Source organism: Pleurodeles waltl, chromosome 4_2 (assembly GCF_031143425.1).
Source record: "Pleurodeles waltl isolate 20211129_DDA chromosome 4_2, aPleWal1.hap1.20221129, whole genome shotgun sequence".
NCBI lineage: Eukaryota > Metazoa > Chordata > Amphibia > Caudata > Salamandridae > Pleurodeles > Pleurodeles waltl.
Window position 1 is genome coordinate 562,380,097 of NC_090443.1, and position 21,370 is coordinate 562,401,466.

Consider the following 21,370-nt stretch of genomic DNA (forward strand, 5'->3'; position numbering starts at 1 on the left):
CCTTGTCCGGTTGGGTTTAGACAAACTCCTATGTTGAGTGATTTCAAAACCTTATTTCCCTATCCCTGAGTCTGCTTTGTCATCTAGTTAAGCCTGATATTGGATAATACGTCCTGTGAGTAGTGAACTTCTACTGAAAATTATTGCATTCTCAATGGGCTTCTGTACATCATGAGTCCTTTACAAACCTGTCCTATATTTTGGGTGAAATGTACCTATCTAGGACATTTGAAAAACAATGTGTCAAAAGTGTTGGATTGGTAAGTATATGTGGGTAGTTGGTAGTTTTTACCATTGTTGAACGACTGATGACATACTGCAGCATGTCCAACATAGACATTTTGTTGGTATTAGGAGGTAAAAGCTTGCATATTGGATTATGTCTTCATGACCAATGTTTGGGGACTATGTTTCATAGCCATTCCTTGCCACTCTTGAGGAGGAGTAGATTACTTGTTGGTATGTGTACTAGATGGGTAGGTATTGGCCCTTTCCTCCCTTTCTTTCCCTCCCACCCTCTCTCCCTGTCCTCTTCTATCCTTGTGTGCATTAGCATCATCATGTGAAGAAGAAGGGGCACCGGCGAGTAGGGAAGCTGCAGCCCACGGGACTCAGGAGGCAGAGACCACCGATGCTGAAGGTACCTGTAGGATGGAGGGTGAGGGGAGCACCACGGAGGAGACCGGTACAACAACATCATCTTCGGATTCCTCCTCTGGTTAAAGCTCCCTGGCAGTGGTGGACCCATCTGGGTCGATCCCAGCACCATCCTTGTCTGCCACTCCCACCCCCTTACCAGCACCACCCTCCCTCTAGCTTCTCACCCAGTTGCCTGTGCCTGCTCACCTAGAGGGTGGGCATCTCTTTCGCAGCAGATACCTCTGCCCCTGCCCCCGTCAGCCCTGCTGCCTTCAATGAGGAGGCTATTGACCTCCTAAAGGCCATCTCTGTTGGGCAGTCAACCATTGTGAATGCCATCCAAGGACTGGCATCCCAGATGCAACAAAGTAATGCCTACCTGGAAAGCATTCACGGTGCCTTGGCTGGCCTGCAGAGATCATTTCAGGCTCTGGCCTCCTCTTTGATGGCAGCCAGTATCCCTTCATTTTCTGTCCCCCTCCACCTACCTGTTGTCACAGTGTCCTTTTCTTCGGATCTGCATGTTGCTGAACAAAAGGCCCACCTCCCGGCGTCACCAACTCAGAAAGCTATTATAGCACAGAGTTATGATGAAGCCAGACGGGAGGAAGGGAATTAAGTTAGGGAACTCCAGGGAGAGAGATCTGAAAAGAAAAGGTTAGAACAAATATGCATATACTCATGCAATAGCAATATAACTCATCAATAGACTCTTGACCAAAGGCGTCTACGTGATATCAGATTGAGACCCCTTTTGAAATGAGGGCAAAGCCCCTTCTTTGAATCATGGAACAAGAACAAAACAAAAACAATGAAATCTATAATATGCTTATCTCCAAAATGCTTTCACATTTACAACTATAGGCCGCAAAGTTTTACTCATTGAAAGTGCTTTGTTCCTTATGCCAGATAGCGCTTTCAATTGTTTCACCTGAAGCACTGCACTCGTTAGGCTAAGGGGCGTCTTACTCATGTGGCCTGAATCACTTTGAATGTTGTGCCAAGGGCTTTTTACTCATGTGGACTGAACCGCTTTGATTGCCGTGCCAAGGGTGCTTTATTCATGCAGACTGAAGCGCTTTGATTTCTGTGCCAAAAGCGCTTTACTCATGTGGACTGAAGCGCTTTGATTGCCGTACCAAGGGCGCTTTCCTCTTGTGGCTGAAGTGCTTTGCTCGTTGTGCTAAGGGGTGCTTTACTTCCGTGCTCCGAAGCGCTTTAATCGTCGTGCCAAGGCTGCTTCACTCTGAAAAGTGAGAACGCTTTGCTCATTGTGCTAAGGGGCGCTTCACCTTTTGGAAGTTACAACTCCCTTCAAGATTAGGCTCATCAAGACCTTATCGCTACGAGTACGACCTACTCGTATCTGAATTCACCATGGAAACAAGGATACTCTGATTGCCGTCCATCTGCCATGCAGGAAATCTGCTCTTCTTCGGAGGAACTCCCACGAGGTCTGACTGCATCGAAGTCTCCAAAAAAGTGAGCAACGTGCTTGGGTGTGGCTGGGCTTTATAGGCCTGCCACACTACAAGATCGCTGCTGCCTCTAAAACATGGGAATTGTAGTCCTTTCATAGAATAGCACTGATAAGTGCATCTTGTCCACCAATGTCCTGAACCTGCAGCTACATGAGCTTTACCACAGGGCAGACGACGTTGATGGCCACTTTTGGAACAAGAGGGGATAAAAAGTGGTGCGCATAAAGCGCTGCAAATCCGTGCAGTGGAGTTTCGGGTGGGATCTGGACCGCGCACAGCCGTATTCTGACATTCTGCCCAGTCCAACACCCATGTCCTCTCACCCATCCAGAGCACACATACAGACCAGCATTCACCCACTACAACAGTCAAGGTGCGCAAAGACAAACATAGCCACCACAGCACACACCACAAGCATGCACAGTCAACACCCACCCACAGACACTAAAACAGCTACTTCCTACACTGTCTCCCCACCACCTCCTCCATCACAGACACATCACCACTCACACCTGCAATCACTACACCTACACTCCTTGATCCTGCCACCAGTTCTGTCATACCCACAGACTCCATAAGAGCAGACCCGCAGACATCCACAAATACATCCGCACTCACCACAACAACCATCACGACCACATGCAGCACATCCTCCTTACTTGCAGCCACCACCCCACTCACACATCTTGCATACCATCTCCCTGCATCTCTTCCCCCTCCTCCAAAAAAACATAAAAGCACTCACTCACCCACCCAACATACACTCACCACACACAAGCACACATTGCACATACCTGCATCCAAGTCCAACACCTCCTACAACCACTCCCTCTACCTCCACTCCCAAGCCTTTTACCCATGACCGCCCATGTACCTGAAAAACTTTCCTTGCCAGTCTTGACCTGTTCCCTATTCCTGTCCCACCCTGTGATGCCCCTAAGTACCATGTCTCCCTGCCTCAAACCAGACCTTCCAACTCCCAGTCCTCCTGTGGCCCCCTGGTAGTGCCCATGCCCCTCCCCCTGCAAAGAAACCACCCCCTCCAATGCCTAAGGTCACTACTCCTACCCCAAAATCCAAACCCCCTCCCCCAGAATCAAAATCGAGGCCTAAACCCCCCTCCGAAACCTAAAACCAAGGATCCCCCTTCAAACCCCCCAACCCTGAGGTGCCTGCCTGCCGCATTGATGCCCCTGCCATGTGGAGGCCAATTTGCAGTCAGGAGTCAAGTTGGCACATGTGACCGCACCCAATGTGCCTGAGGCACTTATGACATTCGGACTGGCCAGTGGGCCTTACCTGAACATAGTTTTTTATTTATATGAATTTTAAATACATCTGCCCACAAAGCTGTGGATGTCAAGTTTGAGAAATTGTCCTAGATTTCCTTTGACAAGGTTGTGTAATATCTGTATACTTAGATGTTTGTGTGGTATGTGTATGGGATGTATTTATGTTGCTGCATGTGCTGGGTTTATGACTTGTGCCATGTGCTTGTTGTGATGTGTTGTTATGGTTGTGAGTGGCATTGTTTGGAAGTGGTGTGTGTGCGTCCGTGTGTATAGTGATGCATCTGTGGTGTCCTTGGTATGTTGGTAGGACGTGGCATGTCAATTGAGGCCCCTGTTTGGATGTCTGTACTATTTATATGATTGTGTGTTGTTACTACGTGTTGCTGCCAGTATGTCTTGTCGGGTAGAGTTGTTTGATGGCCTTCTGACAATGCATTTGTGTGTTTGTGATGTTGTCATTGTGTGATTGTGGGGTGTGTTGTATGGATGTGTATGACAGTGGCTTTGGTGTGAGTGTGCGGTGTGTTGTGTGAATGGCCATTGTATATTGGCCATGGTGTGTGTATTTGGTGTATGCGTTTGTGTAGTTAAAGTGTGCTTGTATATCTGTAGATGTGTGTTGATACGGGCATTTGTTGGCATGTGTGTGTGTGGCCGTCGCCATCTGTGACAGGTGTGTGTGTTGTGTGTGGGTGTGTAATACTGCCCTTCCCTCCAGTGTGTGTTAAGTGGGGGTACTTACGGTTGTCGTCGTCGTCACTGATCCTGGTGCAAGATACAGCAGTGGGAAGACTTCCAGTTCAGGTTCCGTGGCAGCCGTAGACATGTCTGTGTACCTGCATATGAATGTCTCCTTTTATATTGTCAGTTTCCGCCAGACTTTTCGTGACGGTCGAACCGTCCTGGAAATCTTAGCAGTTTGCTGACTCGTTATATGGTGGGCGGTGAATAGGTCCCCGGAGGCCTAGAGATGGCTACCGCTGGTGGCGGTGGTCCGACTGCACAGGCGGTACTTGCAGTGTCTTTGCTGTGTTGCAGTTGGATCACCACCATGGTCATAATATGGTAGTCTGCACCGCCGGCCTGACGGAGGTGTGACTGTCACCACTGGTGTGGCGATCAGGTGGCCACCAAACTTGTAATGAGGGCCTCCGTGTGATCTGTGTACTCAAGTGCTTACATGAAAGTTAATTCTGTCCTGGGTGATGAACAATGTAATTTATCCTTATTCATTATTAGGAATATAATATGATTATTGGGTGTAATTATAGAGGGCAGAGGAGGAAAAATGGGAAAGACCTGCCTCCTGGGATATCTGGTGAGGGGCCATGATTGTGGTCGTGTTAACACAGCCTAAATAAGTAAGCACATGAAGACAGTGAGAGCATGTCTTAAAGGGGTAACACATAGTGGATTGTGTATGACCCAGCAAGCTTGAAATATGAGCATGTCTGAGTCAAGAAATTTAGGAGCATATTTGTAACTGGGGTTGAATCGCTCTTGTACCACTCAATGTGGAACATGCACGATGCAAAACCAAAATGCAATATATGAAGCCACTCAAGGCCACCGTGTGGGTCCCTGAGTGGCTTCATAGATCTTGAGTAAATCAATGCAGCTCAAATCATTGCATTGAGTTATTCTGCCAAAGGGAGGCATTCCACGGATGTTCTCATGCAAAACCCATGGATTTTTAAGCATTCCTAGATTTACCAGAAGTGGTAGACCCGGTGTTAGACTTGGCATCCTTTTGTGGTTTCCCATAACTTTTTGCCTCTGTTTCTGTGTGCTGGACTCTGTTTTTGCTGTTTTAATACTCTGGGCACTTTACCACTGCTATCCAGTGCTAAAGTGCAAGTGTTCCTATGTAAAATGTATGTGTAATTGGCTTTCCATGATTGGCATATTTGTCTACTAGTAAGTCCCTAGTACAGTGCACTAGAGGTGCCCAGGGCCTGTAAATCAAATGCCACTAGTGGGCCTGCAGCTTTGATTGTGCCACCCACATGAGTAGCCCTGTAAACATAACCCAGACCTGCCACTGCAGTGTCTGTGTGTGCAGTTTTAAGCTGCCAATTCGACTTGGCAAGTGTACTCACTTGCCAGGCCTAAACCGTCCCTTTTCAAAGATGTAAGGCACCCTTAAGGTAGGCACTAGGTAGTCCTATGTGCAGGGTGCAATGTAAGTGTACATATACTAATGTGTTTTATATGTCCTAACATTGAAATACTGCCAAATTTGGTTTTCACTTTGCAAGGCATATCTCTCTCATAGGTTAACAGGGGACTGCCTTTAACTATTATTAACTTGCAGATTCCCTTTGGGAGCAGATAGAGATGTGGAGTTTAGGGTCTCTGAACTCACAATTTAATAATACATCTTTGAGTAAAGGTTGTTTTTAGATCGTGTGTTTGAAAATGCCACTTTTAGAAAGTAGGCATTTTCTTGCGTAAACCATTTTGTGACTCTACCTGTTTGTGGATTCCCTGTCTGGGTCAGTTTGACAGTTTGGCTGTTTATACCTCTCCTCCAGACAATGACACAAAGGGAGCTGGGGTGTAGCCTGCATATCCTGATGAGCCATCTGTGCAGAGAAGGAGAGGAGGAGTGGTCACTCATACTTGAAAGGGCTGTGCCTGCCCTCAGACAATTCAGTCTCCAACCCCCTGGTGTGTGTCTGGGGCCTGGCCTGGGCAAGGCAGGATCTTACAAACAAGATAGACTTTCCTTTGAAGTTGCCTACTTCAAAGGCAGAAAGTGGTATAAGTAGTGGAACCAAAACCCCTGAAAATTAGATCACTTCTGGATTCAAGAGGAACCTCTGCCAAGGAGAAGAGCTGAAGAGCTGAGGAGAAGTGCTGCCCGAGCCTGTGACCGTGCTTTGTTGGGTAATCCTGCAGTTGTTGCTTCTGCCTGTGAAAGGTGACAAAGACTGGACTTTGTTTTGCATTCTTGCTTGAGAAGAACCTCCAAGGGCTTGAGCTGAGCTTGCCTCTTGTTGTTGAAGTCTCAGGGCCATCAAAGACTTCTCTCTGCCAGCACCTGGATTCTCTGGTGAAACACCTGCCCTTTCAAGTGGTGCCCCATTCAATCCCTGGGCCCTTGAGAAGTGAAGCTGGTGGAAAAGTCCTGAAATCCCCACAAAGACCGCCGTGCAGGGAAAGTTTTGATGCAACACCTGCAATACAGCTGATAAATGACGCGCCGCCGGCCTCGTGGCTAAAATTGATGCGTCACCTGCATCGCTACTGGGAGCTCGAGGCAACGCGGCTGGAGAAACGATGCGCAACACCCACAGCAGCTGATATTAACAACACAAGCCTCACTTGACACCGTGCAACCGGATTTCAATGCAACATCGCTGGGTGTGAAAAATCAATGTAAAGCCTGCCCGGACCCAAGGTGCCTGTCCAGAATCAACGCCTTGCTCTCTTGCAGGGGAGAAGAAATGATACATGCAGACCTGACCAGAGGAGGAATGATGCACGGTCTCGCTTGCGAGTGAGAAATCGATGCATCGCTGGCCTTTTTCGATGCAAGATCGCCCGTGCGGCTTTATTTTGATGCTACCCAGGTACTTTTGAGCAATTACAACATTCTCACTGTTTTCTAAAGAATAAGACTCTTAAAATTCATATCTTGACTTGTGTATGTTGGATTTTGGACATTTTGGTCGTGTTTTGTTCCGATAAATATTGGCTACTTTTCTAACCTGGTGTTGAGTCATTTTGTAGTGTTTACACTGTATTACTATGTGTGTGTTACAAACCTGACTTCCAACCAAATACCCCATTTCAAACACCTGGGAATGTGCCAAAATGCGACACCTTCCCAGGTGAGACCTAACAAGAAGAAATATCTTTATTTTTGTTACTTCCTCTTTCTATGTGTGCTGCATTTTGCAGCACATATAAAAAGAGGATTAGTGCCTCAGAGGATTGTTTTTGTGCAGGAAAGTGCATCTTTCTGCACAAAAACTATTGGCCTTACAACACAGGCACCTTTGCATAATAGTGCAAGGTTGCCTGTGTTAGGGCTAGGCAGCTAAAATGGTGCCCACGCAGGGACACAACAGGAATATGCCGTATTCTTTAAAATATGGTGCATTCCTGCAAGGTTCCTTGCTGTGTTAAGCTGCGTCACATTCTTATGAATATCCCCCTTAGAATTTTGCAGGCGAGTTGTAAGTTGAAACAACGCTGATTTTTACAGTGTCTTTTATATAGAAATTTAACAGTAACACATTGCTATTATCTCATAATAATTTATCTTTATTGCTGTCCCTCTCCAGTCTTTCACGCTCAGCCCGGAATGTTCTTACAAGTCAGACTCTGGAAGAAAACTTCTGGCAGATTGATCCTTCCAATTTACCACAATATAAGCATTCCGACCACATTGTTGACAGCTACATGAATATACATCAGAATTATTTGTCCTATACTTTAAACCCTGGTAGCAAAACAAAATATCTGAGATTTTACCCTATGTATATCCCAATCACCCAGTACAAGGGTTCAGGAAACAGCACTTGCCTTGCAAAAAAATCATGTCGACTCTGTGGTTAAAAGTACAAATCCGTTGAACATATTGTCTGCACATGCCGTAAGCTACTAGGTGTAAGTAAAAAGTACTTGAAGTCTCATTTTATTAGAGCAAACTGTACAAAATTACAGGATGCAAGTAGATAGTGCTTCTCTTCGAATGACAAGCAATTAATTTGGAAAGTCACAAAATGATAGAACCTTAAATATATATATTTTTTCATTGTTTGAGCTGTATTAAATGTATAGTCATATCTTTCTTATCCATGGCACCTTAAGACTATTTACGGATTTGTTGACTGCTTTTAATTAGTTTTAGAATTGTAGTTGATAATCTACTATATCTACAAAATAAATACGTATTTATTTAAGAATAAATTACTATCTTATCACAACCTAGGTTTGGTGTTTGCTTGATTGGTGTCCGGCGGGAGGACAACAAAAACATTCTGCTAAACCCCGGGCCTCGATACATAATGAGCTCAACTGACACATGCTTCTATATCCATATTACCAAGGAAGAGAATTCAGCATTCAAAACACAGGAAGACATGAGGGAAGCAAATTCTTGCAAATCCTCCTATCATGGCCCTTCTCGGTTACCAGTTCACAGCATCATTGCCAGTATGGGTAAGTAGCATCCTGAATAAAGATTGCAAAATACACTGCACCTATGGACAAAACCACTAAAATATATAATTCACATTTTGAATGCATTTGGTAGTGGACTGTGCATAGCCATGACTAGCATTTACTTGTTTTTTTTCCTCTCCTTAGTCTTGTTGTATGAAATATAAGGGATGAACTATCCTCTGCAATGTGGTTTGTGAGTGCGGTAGTTAACTATAGTATGTATTTACTAATTTTCCAAGATTATTCTCATAGATTATTTTAGGGAACATTTTGACTGGCTTACCTTGTGGTGTTAGGCCAGTGATTTAGTTTATTGTCATCTCAATGTCGATGTTTGTTAGAATAATTTAAAAACTCACCAAAAACATTAACAGTAAAAGGCAATGCGAATCTATTAGAGAAACGCAAAATATTTTTCATGGGTCATCAGGCTTTAAAAATGGAACTTTAGGAAAGGAAGAGAATAATAAAAATACACTTAGATAACTACATGTATGATTATGTATTCTAAACAGTGTTAAACAGTGTAGCCTGATCGTTAAAGCAATAGATTGAATTCAAGGAGGCGTGGTTATAGGCATGCGAAAATGACAAAGTTCGGCTTAACTCATTTTCTGAAGCCTTTTATTCATAAATTTGTCTTCGTTGCAACATTTTAAAAATATCGAAGTTTAAAGATAATATCACGTGGAAAAATCGCTCACAAAAACTTAAAATGCCATCCTTAAGCAAATGTTTGCACTAATTTGTTAATGCGCCCAGTATGTCACCTTTGCAAAATTTTTCTAGAATAGCAAAACTTTTGTTCACATCATATTGTGCTTTACGTTGATCTATGTGCATCACACTCTGACTCCAAATAGATAAACCTGAGTTTTCTTTGAGACGTCAGTACATTTGCAGATTTCACATTCAGAGGTGAGAAGTTTGCAGTGGCATTGTTAAAAACAAATCTTGTGCAAGTGCAGAATCTCAAGGCATATGATACACATTCCTGTTCCTTTCAAAATGATTATGAATAAATGCAAGTTGGAGAGTGTGCATTTTGTCAGGCAGATCTTGAACGGATGCACTTTCTGTTTGGTTAAAAGATAACCAGATTAGTGAAGGGAGTTGTCACCTTGTTTCTCCCTCTTATTTTGGGTCTTCTTCAGGCACCTAAGCATCCACTAAGGCAGTGGTTCCCAATCCTTTGACTTCTGTGGACCCCCACTTTATCATTAAAGGAACCCAGGGACCCCCACTGAATCATCATTGGAATCCGGGGACCCCCACTGAGTCATTTCTGGATGCATGGGCCCTAATTTGTCAATATTTGTTAATATTTTTTCATTTTCTAAGCAGTCGCGGACCCCCTGAGAAGGGTCCGGGGACCCCCAGGGGTCCCTGGACCACAGGTTGGGAACCACTGCACTAAGGTAACGTTTAAGTAGGTCACGCTTCTGCCTTAAGGCCCTTGACTAGAACAAGGGAATGTAGAGGAGAGCAATGGTTAAGACAAGTCTTATCCTAGAGTTAAAATACTGCTCCGCTAACCCACCTCACTCCTTGTAATGTACCATAAATTACTTTTCTTCTGAGTGGCTCTTTTAGGAAAGTGATTGTTTTAGGATTCTATTTTTCTTGCAGTCTTATTCAGAGCTGTTCTTACACTCCTGCGTCATAACCATGTCACTTCAAATCCTTCTTCAACCCCAGGCGGTACCTTTGCCCTACAGTTTTGTCACTCACCCTTTGAACAGTAATGTATATTATGGCTCTAGATGGCAAAAAAAGGATGCAACTGGTTTCATTGCCTATTTTCACTCTGGTGAATGGTTTCTGAACTGAACATGTGTGTATGCTTAATCTGAGGCATTTCCATTTTTTATGTATGTCCACTCAGTCGCTATACCCTGGGCATGATCATATACATAGCCATATTTGTTAAGATGTTTTCTCTTGCAAACTTTGAGATAAATGTTTAAAATGAAAAATTGACCACCACCAAGTACTGCTTGCAACAAAATGCATTGTAAATGCAAAAAGGTAGACCATCAAACGAGGTCTTCATCATATCCCATAATTTCACTAATGAAGAAGTCACAGGAAATGGTCCTGCATGACCCAGCTATACTAAAAGGACCTTCTGTCATTCTTCGATTCGACAATAATAGAAACATGGGTAGCAATGTAGTCTGATCCATTACTATCCCACCTCCTTGCTTTCTAACCTATAGGTTTCATTTGTAAGCTCTACAACCATGGGGTGGAGGGATAAAATGGAATGGCTAGCCGCAGCCCACACAACAAAAGCAGTCAATATTCTATCACTTGGTTTAACGTTCACAGCAGCTTGCAGTAGGGCATTTTTTCACTGCTCACCATTGACAACACAAACATTATTACTGTTTACTCTTCAAGGGAATTAGAGCCTGAATTAGATTTCAGCAGACGGGTTACTCCATCACAATGGTGATGACTATCCCATATATCGAAATATACATCCTATTATTTCCTATGGGATTTATATTTTGGCGGACAAGATTATCCGTCACCGTCGTGATGGAGTAACCAATCTGCCGAAATGTAAATCAGAGTATATGTCTGACACCCACAGCCTAGGATATTACTCCCAAGCACCATCATAAAAACCTACTGCAGATCTCAAGGCCTTAACAAAGTCCCAGCCCCTTTTGAAACACATTCACCAAAACAAAATATTGAAAACATAAGTGGCAAGATCATTGAAATTCTGCATTGATGGTGTCTCAATCTCCCACTCCACATGAGCTCCTGGGCAAGAGGTGCGACAGATCCACATGTGACTCTGCCACCTCTCCTACCGACAGCACTTTGGCTTCTGAAACACAGCTCCTTTCTTCTGCAAGCAAAGTTGAGCAGGCCACTGCATCAGAGCCTCCCTTGTCTTACACAAGTCAAAGACAGGCCTGCAGCAGCAAGGGTCTATAAACCCTAATGCGTAGGCTCACCACTTATCTGCCGGCATACCACTCAGGTCGTAGGGCAAGGACCAATTTCTGACTCATCACTCATGTAGGACACTATGGTAGGCAGTGGATGCATGATTCAGACCCTCATCAGGTCGACCAGAGTCTCTGTAAGCAGGCCATGTAGGCAAGATGACCCCCGAGGTCACACCAGGATGCTAAATACTAACCTTTCTACCCATGCAGATCAGGGTAACTTAAGTTCTATGATCATATAGATTCCTCCCCAGTTAATGCCACGTTGTGAAAAGGGTTGTGCTGAGCAATCCAGTGCAAACCAGCTGTAGTCGTGCATAGGCTGCCCTACTAATTTAGGGGCTGATTCCTAAGCGGGAACCGCCAGAAGTCCGTACCGCGGTCAAAAGACCGCAGCGGTCATTCTGGCTTTCCCGCTGGGCGGGCGGGCGACCGCCAAAAGGCCGCCCGCCCGCCCAGCGGGAAAGCCACAGCAACGATGAAGCCGGCTCCGAATGGAGCCGGCGGAGTTGCTTTTGTGCGACGGGTGCAGTTGCACCAGTCGCGATTTCCAGTGTCTGCTATGCAGGCACTGGAAATCAATGTGGGGCCCTGTTAGGGGGCCCCTGCAGTGCCCATGCCATCGGCATGGGCACTGCAGGGGCCCCCAGGGGCCCCACGACACCCGTTCCCCAGAACCAGGCTGGCGGGAAGGGGGTCAGAATCCCCATGGCGGCGCTGCCTGCAGCGCCGCCATGGAGGATTCTGCAGCCCAGGGGAAAACCGGCGGGAAACCGCTGGTTTCCCTTTTCTGACCGCGGCTTTACCGCCGCGGTCAGAATGGGCCTGGATGCACCGCCAGCCTGTTGGCGGTGCATCCGCGGTCCCCTACCCTGGCGGTCTCGGACCGCCAGGGTAGGAATGACCCCCTTAGTCGGTAGCTCAAGACTTGTTTGATCCTGGGTGCCTCAAATAAGCCCTGTTTCACAACATGAGACATACAATAATTATGAAGAGAGGACAGGTAGTAAGCAGTGGCCCCTTTAATTTATTTTCTATGTGTCAAGGAACGTTCACCTTGCACTGCAGCCACAACTTCACAAATACATATAGGGCATCAGGAGCTTGTGCAGCCCCTTCTGTAATACTGATAGCACCAGTGAACCTATTGTATCATCACTTAAGAAGGCACTCCTTCTTTTTCTTGGGGGTGTGGCCTCATGCAAATGACAAAAGCAGTTTGCCTCTGTATCAGTGCTGTGTTATGGATGGGATCACAGAGACAAAGAGCCCATCAAGAGGTGCACTGACTGTGAACAAAATAAAAGATGACACACAGTCAATGCATCCCTCAAGGCAGCACTCTAGAGGGGTCAAACTGGCTTCCAGTCACTTACTTCCAATTCATTTTGCTTGCAGAGGGTTATCTGTCACCCTTTAAAAAGCAGGTTGTATTGTCTCTTGCACAGAGAAAGATTAATGCGCAGCTCTCAGGACAGTGCAAGTTTATGCCTGCCCTGCATGGGGCTAACTGTCCCTGTTTGCATCCGGGACACCCAGTGAAAGGTGCATCATGGCACATTCAGGGACAGTGCACTCTTACCAAAATATGGCCCCTGATGCCTCTTCTTTGCTCTTGTTTCTGCAGTCAATTTATCCTATCCCCTTGTATGTCATGTTACCCTCTGCCGCCCCCTTAAGTCGTCCTATCTTCTCATATTGCCACAATCCTATTTCTGGATTTCTTTCACTCACCCATTCGTCACTTGTCCTCCCATTTCACCATTGTTAAACTCTGTCTTCCTCCATCTCCTCTAAGTGTTTCTCTCCTCATCCATTTTCTCTCTCTTTTACTATTTCTCCTGGTCCCTTCTGATATACCCTATTTTATATTCCAGCCATCTTTCTCATTTCCCCCTACCTCACAATGGACTTTTGCTCTTTAGTCCTCTTTGATCACCATCTCCACCGTCCCTCCCTTTTCCATTTGTATATCATCGACACTATTCAGTACCCTTCTCACTTTCATCCTCTATTAAATCCTTGTTCCTATCTCGAATAGCTTCCAATCAAACACCCCTCAGTCCTATACATTGGTACCCCTGCCTTGAGCTCTGCTATCTCCCCTTCACACATCAGTTTTGGCTTTATCCAAAAAGTGTCTCCATTATCTTTTAATTATTTATTTCTCTATACATGTGCCACAATCATGCCATTCTCTCTCCCTTTGTCACTGTTCCCTTTCCTATCCCTGTACACTCTTTCCCCTCCACTTTACACATCCACAACTGTTGTGTTCCTTTCTGTCTTGCATAATGTCCCACATTTTCACTTGTCTCTACTATCATTTCTATCCTCTTTACACATGTTTCTGTAGCCTGTTTCTCTCTCTGGTTTGCAAACCGCCCCCCTTCTCTCTCTTCTGTCTCTGCTGCTGTTTTCCCACCTTATACACATTAGCCTCAATCCTGTTCCTCTTCTCATCCATTGAAGTACATGTCTGATATGATCATTTATGCCAGCATTTATAGGCCAAACAACCAACATGTAATGATGTGATAAACCATGGGTACTCGCAAACATTTTCCCAGGGGCCGAGAAGTCTGTGATGTGCCTGGGAGCCGCATTGATGGCAGGACAGTGTCGGTCGAGCTGGTTGGCTGGAGGGATTGGTGGCAAGGTAGGTGTGGGAGAAGCAAATGACATAAATCTAGTGGCTGAAATCAACAATGGAAAACCAGAAAACCTGGAATTAATCCCGGCTTACCCACTTTTACAAATTGTGTGATCCTAGACAATTGTTTAGTCTCACTTTCCCTCCTTTTTCTGCATTATCACATTTAAGATGACCTCGAAATACATGATTCATGGTGTGCACTACACAAAACCTGCTTCTATGTTTGATTTAATAAACTATACTGTTCATGTATGATAGGAACCCAGGCCACCCATAAAGTGCACATACCAAGTGACTTGCCTCTTTAATTTACTATTAGTGGTGTTCTCAGGGTAAGGGAAAGAATTAATGTTTCCAAATTTATGTTTGAAAACTATCACTTTTAAATGTATACATCTCAATGCACTGATAAAATAAATTGTACTAAGGCGAAAAGGTTCTGCATGTTAAATAAATATACTTTTTTAATTTTGAAGAGACTGTCTTAGTTTTACACGTGTGCTGGAAGATGGCTTTAAAAATGAAGGCGTTTCTAAAGTTAAGTGCAGGAGTCCCTAGTTACTTCCTTTATTTAACACCAAATAAGTTTGAAATAAATGATTGTGTGTCTATTTAATATTTGTATTTTTAGTGCGGGGAGCAACTGTTATTTTCTGTAAAATCTATTAATGAAGAAGTCCTAATTTCCTTGTTAACATCCACTGCTTGTAATTTGCAAATCCAGAAATTGATAAATTTTTATATTGCAGAATGTTTCCTTTCAAAGCTTTAAAAAGGAGCATAAATATGAAAGCTAGGTAGATGTTGTGGTATAAGAATAAAGATAGCCTTTTACAGTGGACATTTTATTACCACTCAACAAAAAACTCTATTCCATAATGGCAGTTATTTATTCTTAAAACTGAGAACTCTTATTGTGTACACCTGGTGACTTAGAAAGCACTGCATTTGCACACAGACACAGAACCATTGACAAAGTAACAGATTGGCACACATAACCAACCATATAAAAGAGCGACCACAGTAGCTCGTACAAGAAAAAGGAAAACAAATTAAGCCCAAATGAATATGAAACCGCCAATGCAACATCAATAATAAAGTGGGAGACTGAATGAAATAGTGACACAACTCAAGCAACTCAAGAAAGCTAAATTAGCGCTAGATAACACTAGTCATGTATCCTTTTTAAATATTTTTGTCATTCTTGTAATGTTATTTATAAGTAGCACGTGAAACATAATTAAATATTTCGATATCTATGTTTTACGTCACATTGTGAGTAACCATATGTTAATAATGCACAATGTGCTGCTTTCATCTTTATAAGATAGCTTCTGCGCTCACCAGATAGTCCCTGCTACATGCTGAAAACAAGGCCCCTCATACATTTTAATGGATCCATGACCATGAAGGTGGAATGATACATAATAAAGCCAATAGCTTGAGGTGACATGTATACTCCTCTGGGTTGATCCAAATGTGATTTACACAATCTCAACTCAATGGCTAATAGTGCTGACTGAAACAAGTCAGTGGCTTGAGAGCCGGCCACCAGCATATTCTCGGCATATTGGAAATAATAGGCTTCTTTGCTTTCAAGGCATACCTAAAAAAGTCTGATGTTACATTTCTTTTCGCTTTGACAGTGACATGTGGCCAAGTCTGTTCCAGCAGCTGTCACTAACCTTTGATCTACCTCCGTAAAGATGTCTGAGGGCATGGCAACACATGTGGCATAGCTCTTTGGATATTTTATACTACATTTCTTGTACACCCTTCATCCAATGATTTAAAGTGTTGTGTATTTCATTCCCCGGTTAGTCACAGGCTGCGAACACGTCAACACCACATGACAATAAAGATCTATGAAGTAGCATGCTGCTCCTCTTCAGGGAAAACTCCTAATAGCTATATTTTTTCCAGACACTTGCATGATGCATATAGTTAGAAGCAAAACTCCCTTGGAATCTAATAGTCTTCATTAGTGACATGCATTTAATTACTGTGATTATAATGTTTTGCTTCCTCCATGTTTGTGTTATGTACTTTTACCTGTTTATTAGAATGACATTTGTGGCCAGTGAAGAATGATTGAAATTAGGATATCCTTTGTGTTTCTAGGCACCGTGGCCATTGATTTACAAGATACAGGATGCAGCTCTGCAAGTGGACCAAGCTTGGCTCCTCCTGTTAAGGGATGTAAGGAAGGCAGAAGACCAAGCATTGCACCTGTTTTGGAGCTGGCAGATAGTTCAACAATTCCTACCTGTGATCTTCTAAGTGACCAGTCTGAAGATGAAGCAAATCCTTCTGATGATGAATGTTTTGCATCTGATGAGTAGGTGCAATTCATACTAAAAGTAAAAGCCTCTGCCTACCTTTTTTAGCAGGAAAATAGCATGTTACTGTTGGTTTCATATATATTGGCTTATTTGCTTGTAAAGCTTCCACCTGTGCGAACCAAGAATTCATTTTTCAGTCTTGCATAAATTAGCTCACAATCTAATGTTTCAAGCAGTTTGGTGTTTCCAAAAACTCAAATGTTAGAATTTACATCCTTGGTGTGGTATCCCTCAAACCAGTTTGCCTTCACCCTCTTGTTTTGTGAATTGGGTTTTGTTAAGATTAGGACTATGTGAACTTTACCACTGCTGCAGTGCTTGTGCTCTCTCCCTAAAACTAGGTAAAATTGGCTTACACCTGATTTGCACTTTTAAATTACTTCTAGGTCCCTACTGTATGGTACTACATGTACCCGGAGCCTGTAAATTAAATGTTACTAATGGGTCTGGAACACTCATTGTACCACTCACTGAAGTAGCACTTCAAAATATGTTTCAGGCCTACTATTACAGCCTGTAGTGCAGTTTGTAACTGCCATTTCAACCTAACAAAATAAACATTTTGCCAGGTCAAAACCTTTCTTTTTAAGGTAAATCAGCTTTATTTAAATCAAAATACATATGGGTCACGTAATAACAATACAAGATATCTGTCACAATGATAATGATATAATTTTGAAAGGAATTGTAAAAGCTGTTTAACATTTGAAAAGTGTAAAATGGGGGAGAAACAATGAAAACGGAACAAGACCAGTTACAATAAGAAAGATACATTCGATCTTAAAAAGCTAAAATAAAGATAAAAGTTATATACAATAAAGCATAAAGTTAAGCTAAATTTGAATTCACTCAAGAACAGAGACAATAAAGAATTCATGGTGGCTTAATATTTTCAGATAATGTACAATTAGTAGAATTACAAGCAACAGCATTAAGATAATCAGTCAAAGGTAACCAATACAGATCTCTATTTATGGAGGGGCAGCATAAAGAGGTAAAAGCAATATCTAGTCTAGGGTAGTGGCAAACATTATTCCACCAAGCCTTATAGGAAATGTTGGCGGAATTTTTCCAATTAGGAGTAATTTGCTGAAAGGCTAAAGCTAACATGAGATCCAACAGCTTTAAATTATCATAATCTGAAACAATGTTAGCAGAGAGACTACCTAGAAAAAGCACTGAGGGAGATAATTGGGATGGCAAATGAAAAATGGAGGTAAGCTGACACCAAACTTTTCTCCAAAAAGAGACAGTGGGGGGACATTAAAAAAGGATATGCATTCGATCTCCCTTTGGGCTATCGCAGGACAAGCAGTTTGAAGTGAAGGATACAGAAAATTTTGCTATAGTAGCAGGGGTAAAATAAAGTCTGTGATAAAGAAAGAAAAGTGACTATGTGGTAGAATCTGATCTAGATATTTTATAGGATCGATGCCACAACTTATCCCAAAAGGAAACAGTCTAGGTACATCCCAAATCCAATTCCCATTGAGACTCAATTTTAGATTTAGGATGTGTCAAAACACGAGACTGAAAAAGTTTATAAATATTTGATGCCTTAGAATACACGGTAAGAAAGGAGGACAAAGAAAAGGGTAATTCCGAAGAAGAAGAAGGGGAAGGCAAGGAGAAAAGTACATCAAGAATAATATTAATGAGAAGAAGATATTTAGGCATCAATGAATTGGGACAATGAAATAGAAGTTGGAATTGTGAAAAAGAAAGTGGCGTATCATTGGAAAATAAATCCTTGACCCAAGCTATATTTCTTTGTCTCCAGGATTTCCAAAATAATGTTTTTTTATTAATAGTGATGAGACGATTATGCCAAGTGGGGGAATTCAGAAAAGAGGAATAAATGACGGATGAGGTAAATAGTAAGAACGCAGAAGAGCACAAGTATGTTTAAGAAGCGGGGAGGAGATAAGCAAAATATTATAAGAAAAGGATACCACCTCACTAGGGGAAAAAGGCAAAAGAAAAGAACATTCAATATCCAACCATAAGGGAGTAAACATAGAGCCTGACAGGGAGATCCATCTAGAAGCTTGATGCAAACAAAAGGATTTGTGATACAATCTGAAATCAGGAAAATTGGTTCCTCCCTCCTGTTTAGAATTACGAAGATGACTAAGGGAAATTCTAGATTTCTTATTGTTCCAGAGGAAATTAGACAATCTGGAGTCCAATTATGTAAAAAAAAGTAACAGGTAGAGGAAGCGGAATCATGGATAGGATATATAGAATGTTAGGAGAAATCATAATTTTAATAGATTCAAGACGACCCCACCAAGATACAAATAAGGGATTCCATGCCAAAATTGTTCTATCAACTTTCTCTAAAGCATCTGAGATATTTACTTCAATGGATTTTTTAATAGATGAGGTGAACTAAATACTTAAATATTTAATCTTGGAAGAATTTCAGTGAAAACTAGTCATATCAAACGATGATTTAAAACAAAATTTTGTTAGAGGAAGGATTTCAGTTTTATCCAAATCTATCTTATAACCTGAAATCAAAGAAAAGTCTTCAATCTCCCGAAGTATAAATGGAATTGAGAGTTCAGGATTTGAGATATATAAAGGTATATCATCTGCATACGCCGTTAATTTAAAGTGTTTTTTGCCATACTGAAAACCCTCAATTTTAATGTTATCTCTAATACAGGATAGAAAGGGTTCTAGAGCTAGAATAAATAGGAGTGGAGAGAATGGACACCCTTAACGTACACCTCGGCGTAATACAAAATATCTGGACAATTTCCCATTTACCCATATTGATGCCATTGGGGATTGATAAAGCAAAGAGATAAATGAAATGAAATGAGGCCCTAAACCATGCCAGGCTAAAGCTTTTAATAGGAAAGACCAGTCTAACCGGTCAAACGCTTTCTCAGCATCTATGGAAATTGCCGCTAAAGAGTACGAAAGAGTGGGAGCTTTGCTGAGTACATTGAAGAATGTTCTATGTTGTCAGAAGCAAGTCTACCTTTGACAAAAAACGTTTGTTCCTTACTTATCAGTGCAGGTAAAAGGGTAGCAAGACATAGGGCTAATAATTTAGCCAAGATTTTATTATCTGTATTGAGAAGAGAGATTGGTCTATACTTTTTACAGAAAGTACGATCCTTACCATCCTTTGGAATTAAGCAAATCGAAGCTTCCTGAAATGTTCCCCCTGTACAACCAGGGAGATTTTACTGGTGAAGGTGGGTCCTGTTTGACCCTCTTATGAGTAGTTTTAGAAATGTTTTGAGAAACTTCAGGCGAAGAAGAGGATGAGGAAGACATCTTTGACATGGAAGAAGAAGACGCTGCAGCAGAATGTCCAATTGTATAAACTGCAAAAGTTTCTCAGTTGAGGAGGACTGATGCAACAGAGATTTTGTTTTCTTTATTTTGCCCATATAAAAATAAAAGGCTTCAATAAAGAAACAGGTGACACAGGAGCTCCAAAAATATGTTGATGAGACAGCAAAAAAAAATTACATGGCTTGCGCAAAAAACTTAAAGCTGAGACATCAAATATTCAAAGAAAAAACAGATAAGTACATTGTAATGGTGAGCAAATATTAGTCAAAATGGCCGCACTCATGAGGAAAAAAGTCAGAAAATAAGCTAGGCAACCATAAAAACAATGAATGCTCGCCAAAACATCCCACAGCTGTTATGTTGAAAGCACCATCAAAAAAAGAAAAAAACCCAGCTCTGGCGGTGAAAAAACGTCTGACGATGCGCGGAGCTCCAAAGTTAGGCGGCCATCTTGGTCGGCGGCTCACACTCGCTCCCAAAATCTTCCTTTTAATATTTACAACGCACACCTAAAGTAGGCCTTAAAGGCACTAGTGTATTGTGTTTAAAAAGTGGAACATGTGTACTGAAGATTTACATGTACTGGTAGTGAAAAACTCCTAAAGTTGTTTTTCAATACAGTAAGGCCTATTTCTCCCATGGACTAACAGTGGGTTATCTTATTACATTTAACATGTGATATTGGAGCATATGGAAATATGCTATTTGACTCAAATACAGTGTAATCTAAAATCTTCTAGAATGCTAAAGTTGTTTTTTAAGTCACAATTCTGAAAATGCCACAAGTTACAAGTTGGCACTTTTTGTCCTACCCAGTTGCGCCTTCTGCCAGTCTCCTGGGTCACATGGTTGTGAATGGTTCTGTGTATTGTATTTGTGTATTCCTCCCAGACAGTAACAAAAGGGTCTAGGTATGGACAATATGGGCCATTCAACCAGGCTAGCTGTGGGCAGAGCTGTGCCCTGCCCCATTTGTACTTCAAAGGGCTTGTCTCCAGCACACACAAAGGAACCTGACACCAGTCAGTTTGTCACGCCAGACAGTTTGGAGTTTTGACAGGGAAAGGAAAGAACTGTTCAGAATCAGATGTGAAGGTAGGATATGGTGGTCCCAGCATACAAAGGCTGGCACCAAGTATCAATATTGGAGCCTCAAACAGCTCTTCAGTACACGCCTGGTTCTTTGAGAGAATTTAGAAGGACTGTCCTGCCAGATAGACTGGCTTGATGTTTGAAGGGCCGCCTTGCTACTTGAAGGATACCTGGACTAGCTCCTTGAACCCAGGGCCACAAGAGTGACTTCAAAGGCTCGTTGGGTGGCCTCCTGTTTGAACTACAGGGAACTAACAAGTGCCTGATGCCTCGAAGCCTGCTGCTAGCTTCTGTTAGAGAGAGTCATGACCTACAAGTGGTGTCCCCCCTATTCCTGGACCCTTGGGAGTTGTGTTGGTGGTACAGTCCTGCGTAATCCTAAAAGCTATGATTTCAAACATTTTTCAGGAAG

The 21,370-nt window shown here is 42.6% G+C and overlaps 1 protein-coding gene across 2 annotated transcripts in view; it reads left to right on the plus strand.

The window, feature by feature from the left end:
* KCNT2 (potassium sodium-activated channel subfamily T member 2) overlaps positions 1–21,370 on the plus strand; it is a 2,196,588-nt gene that overhangs the window by 1,961,729 nt on the left and 213,489 nt on the right. For both annotated transcript variants that reach the window (XM_069233351.1, XM_069233350.1), the window contains exons 17-18: positions 8,355–8,584; positions 16,331–16,547. In XM_069233351.1, the coding sequence (XP_069089452.1) occupies positions 8,355–8,584; positions 16,331–16,547 (447 nt within the window). The remainder of the gene's footprint in view (positions 1–8,354; positions 8,585–16,330; positions 16,548–21,370) is intronic.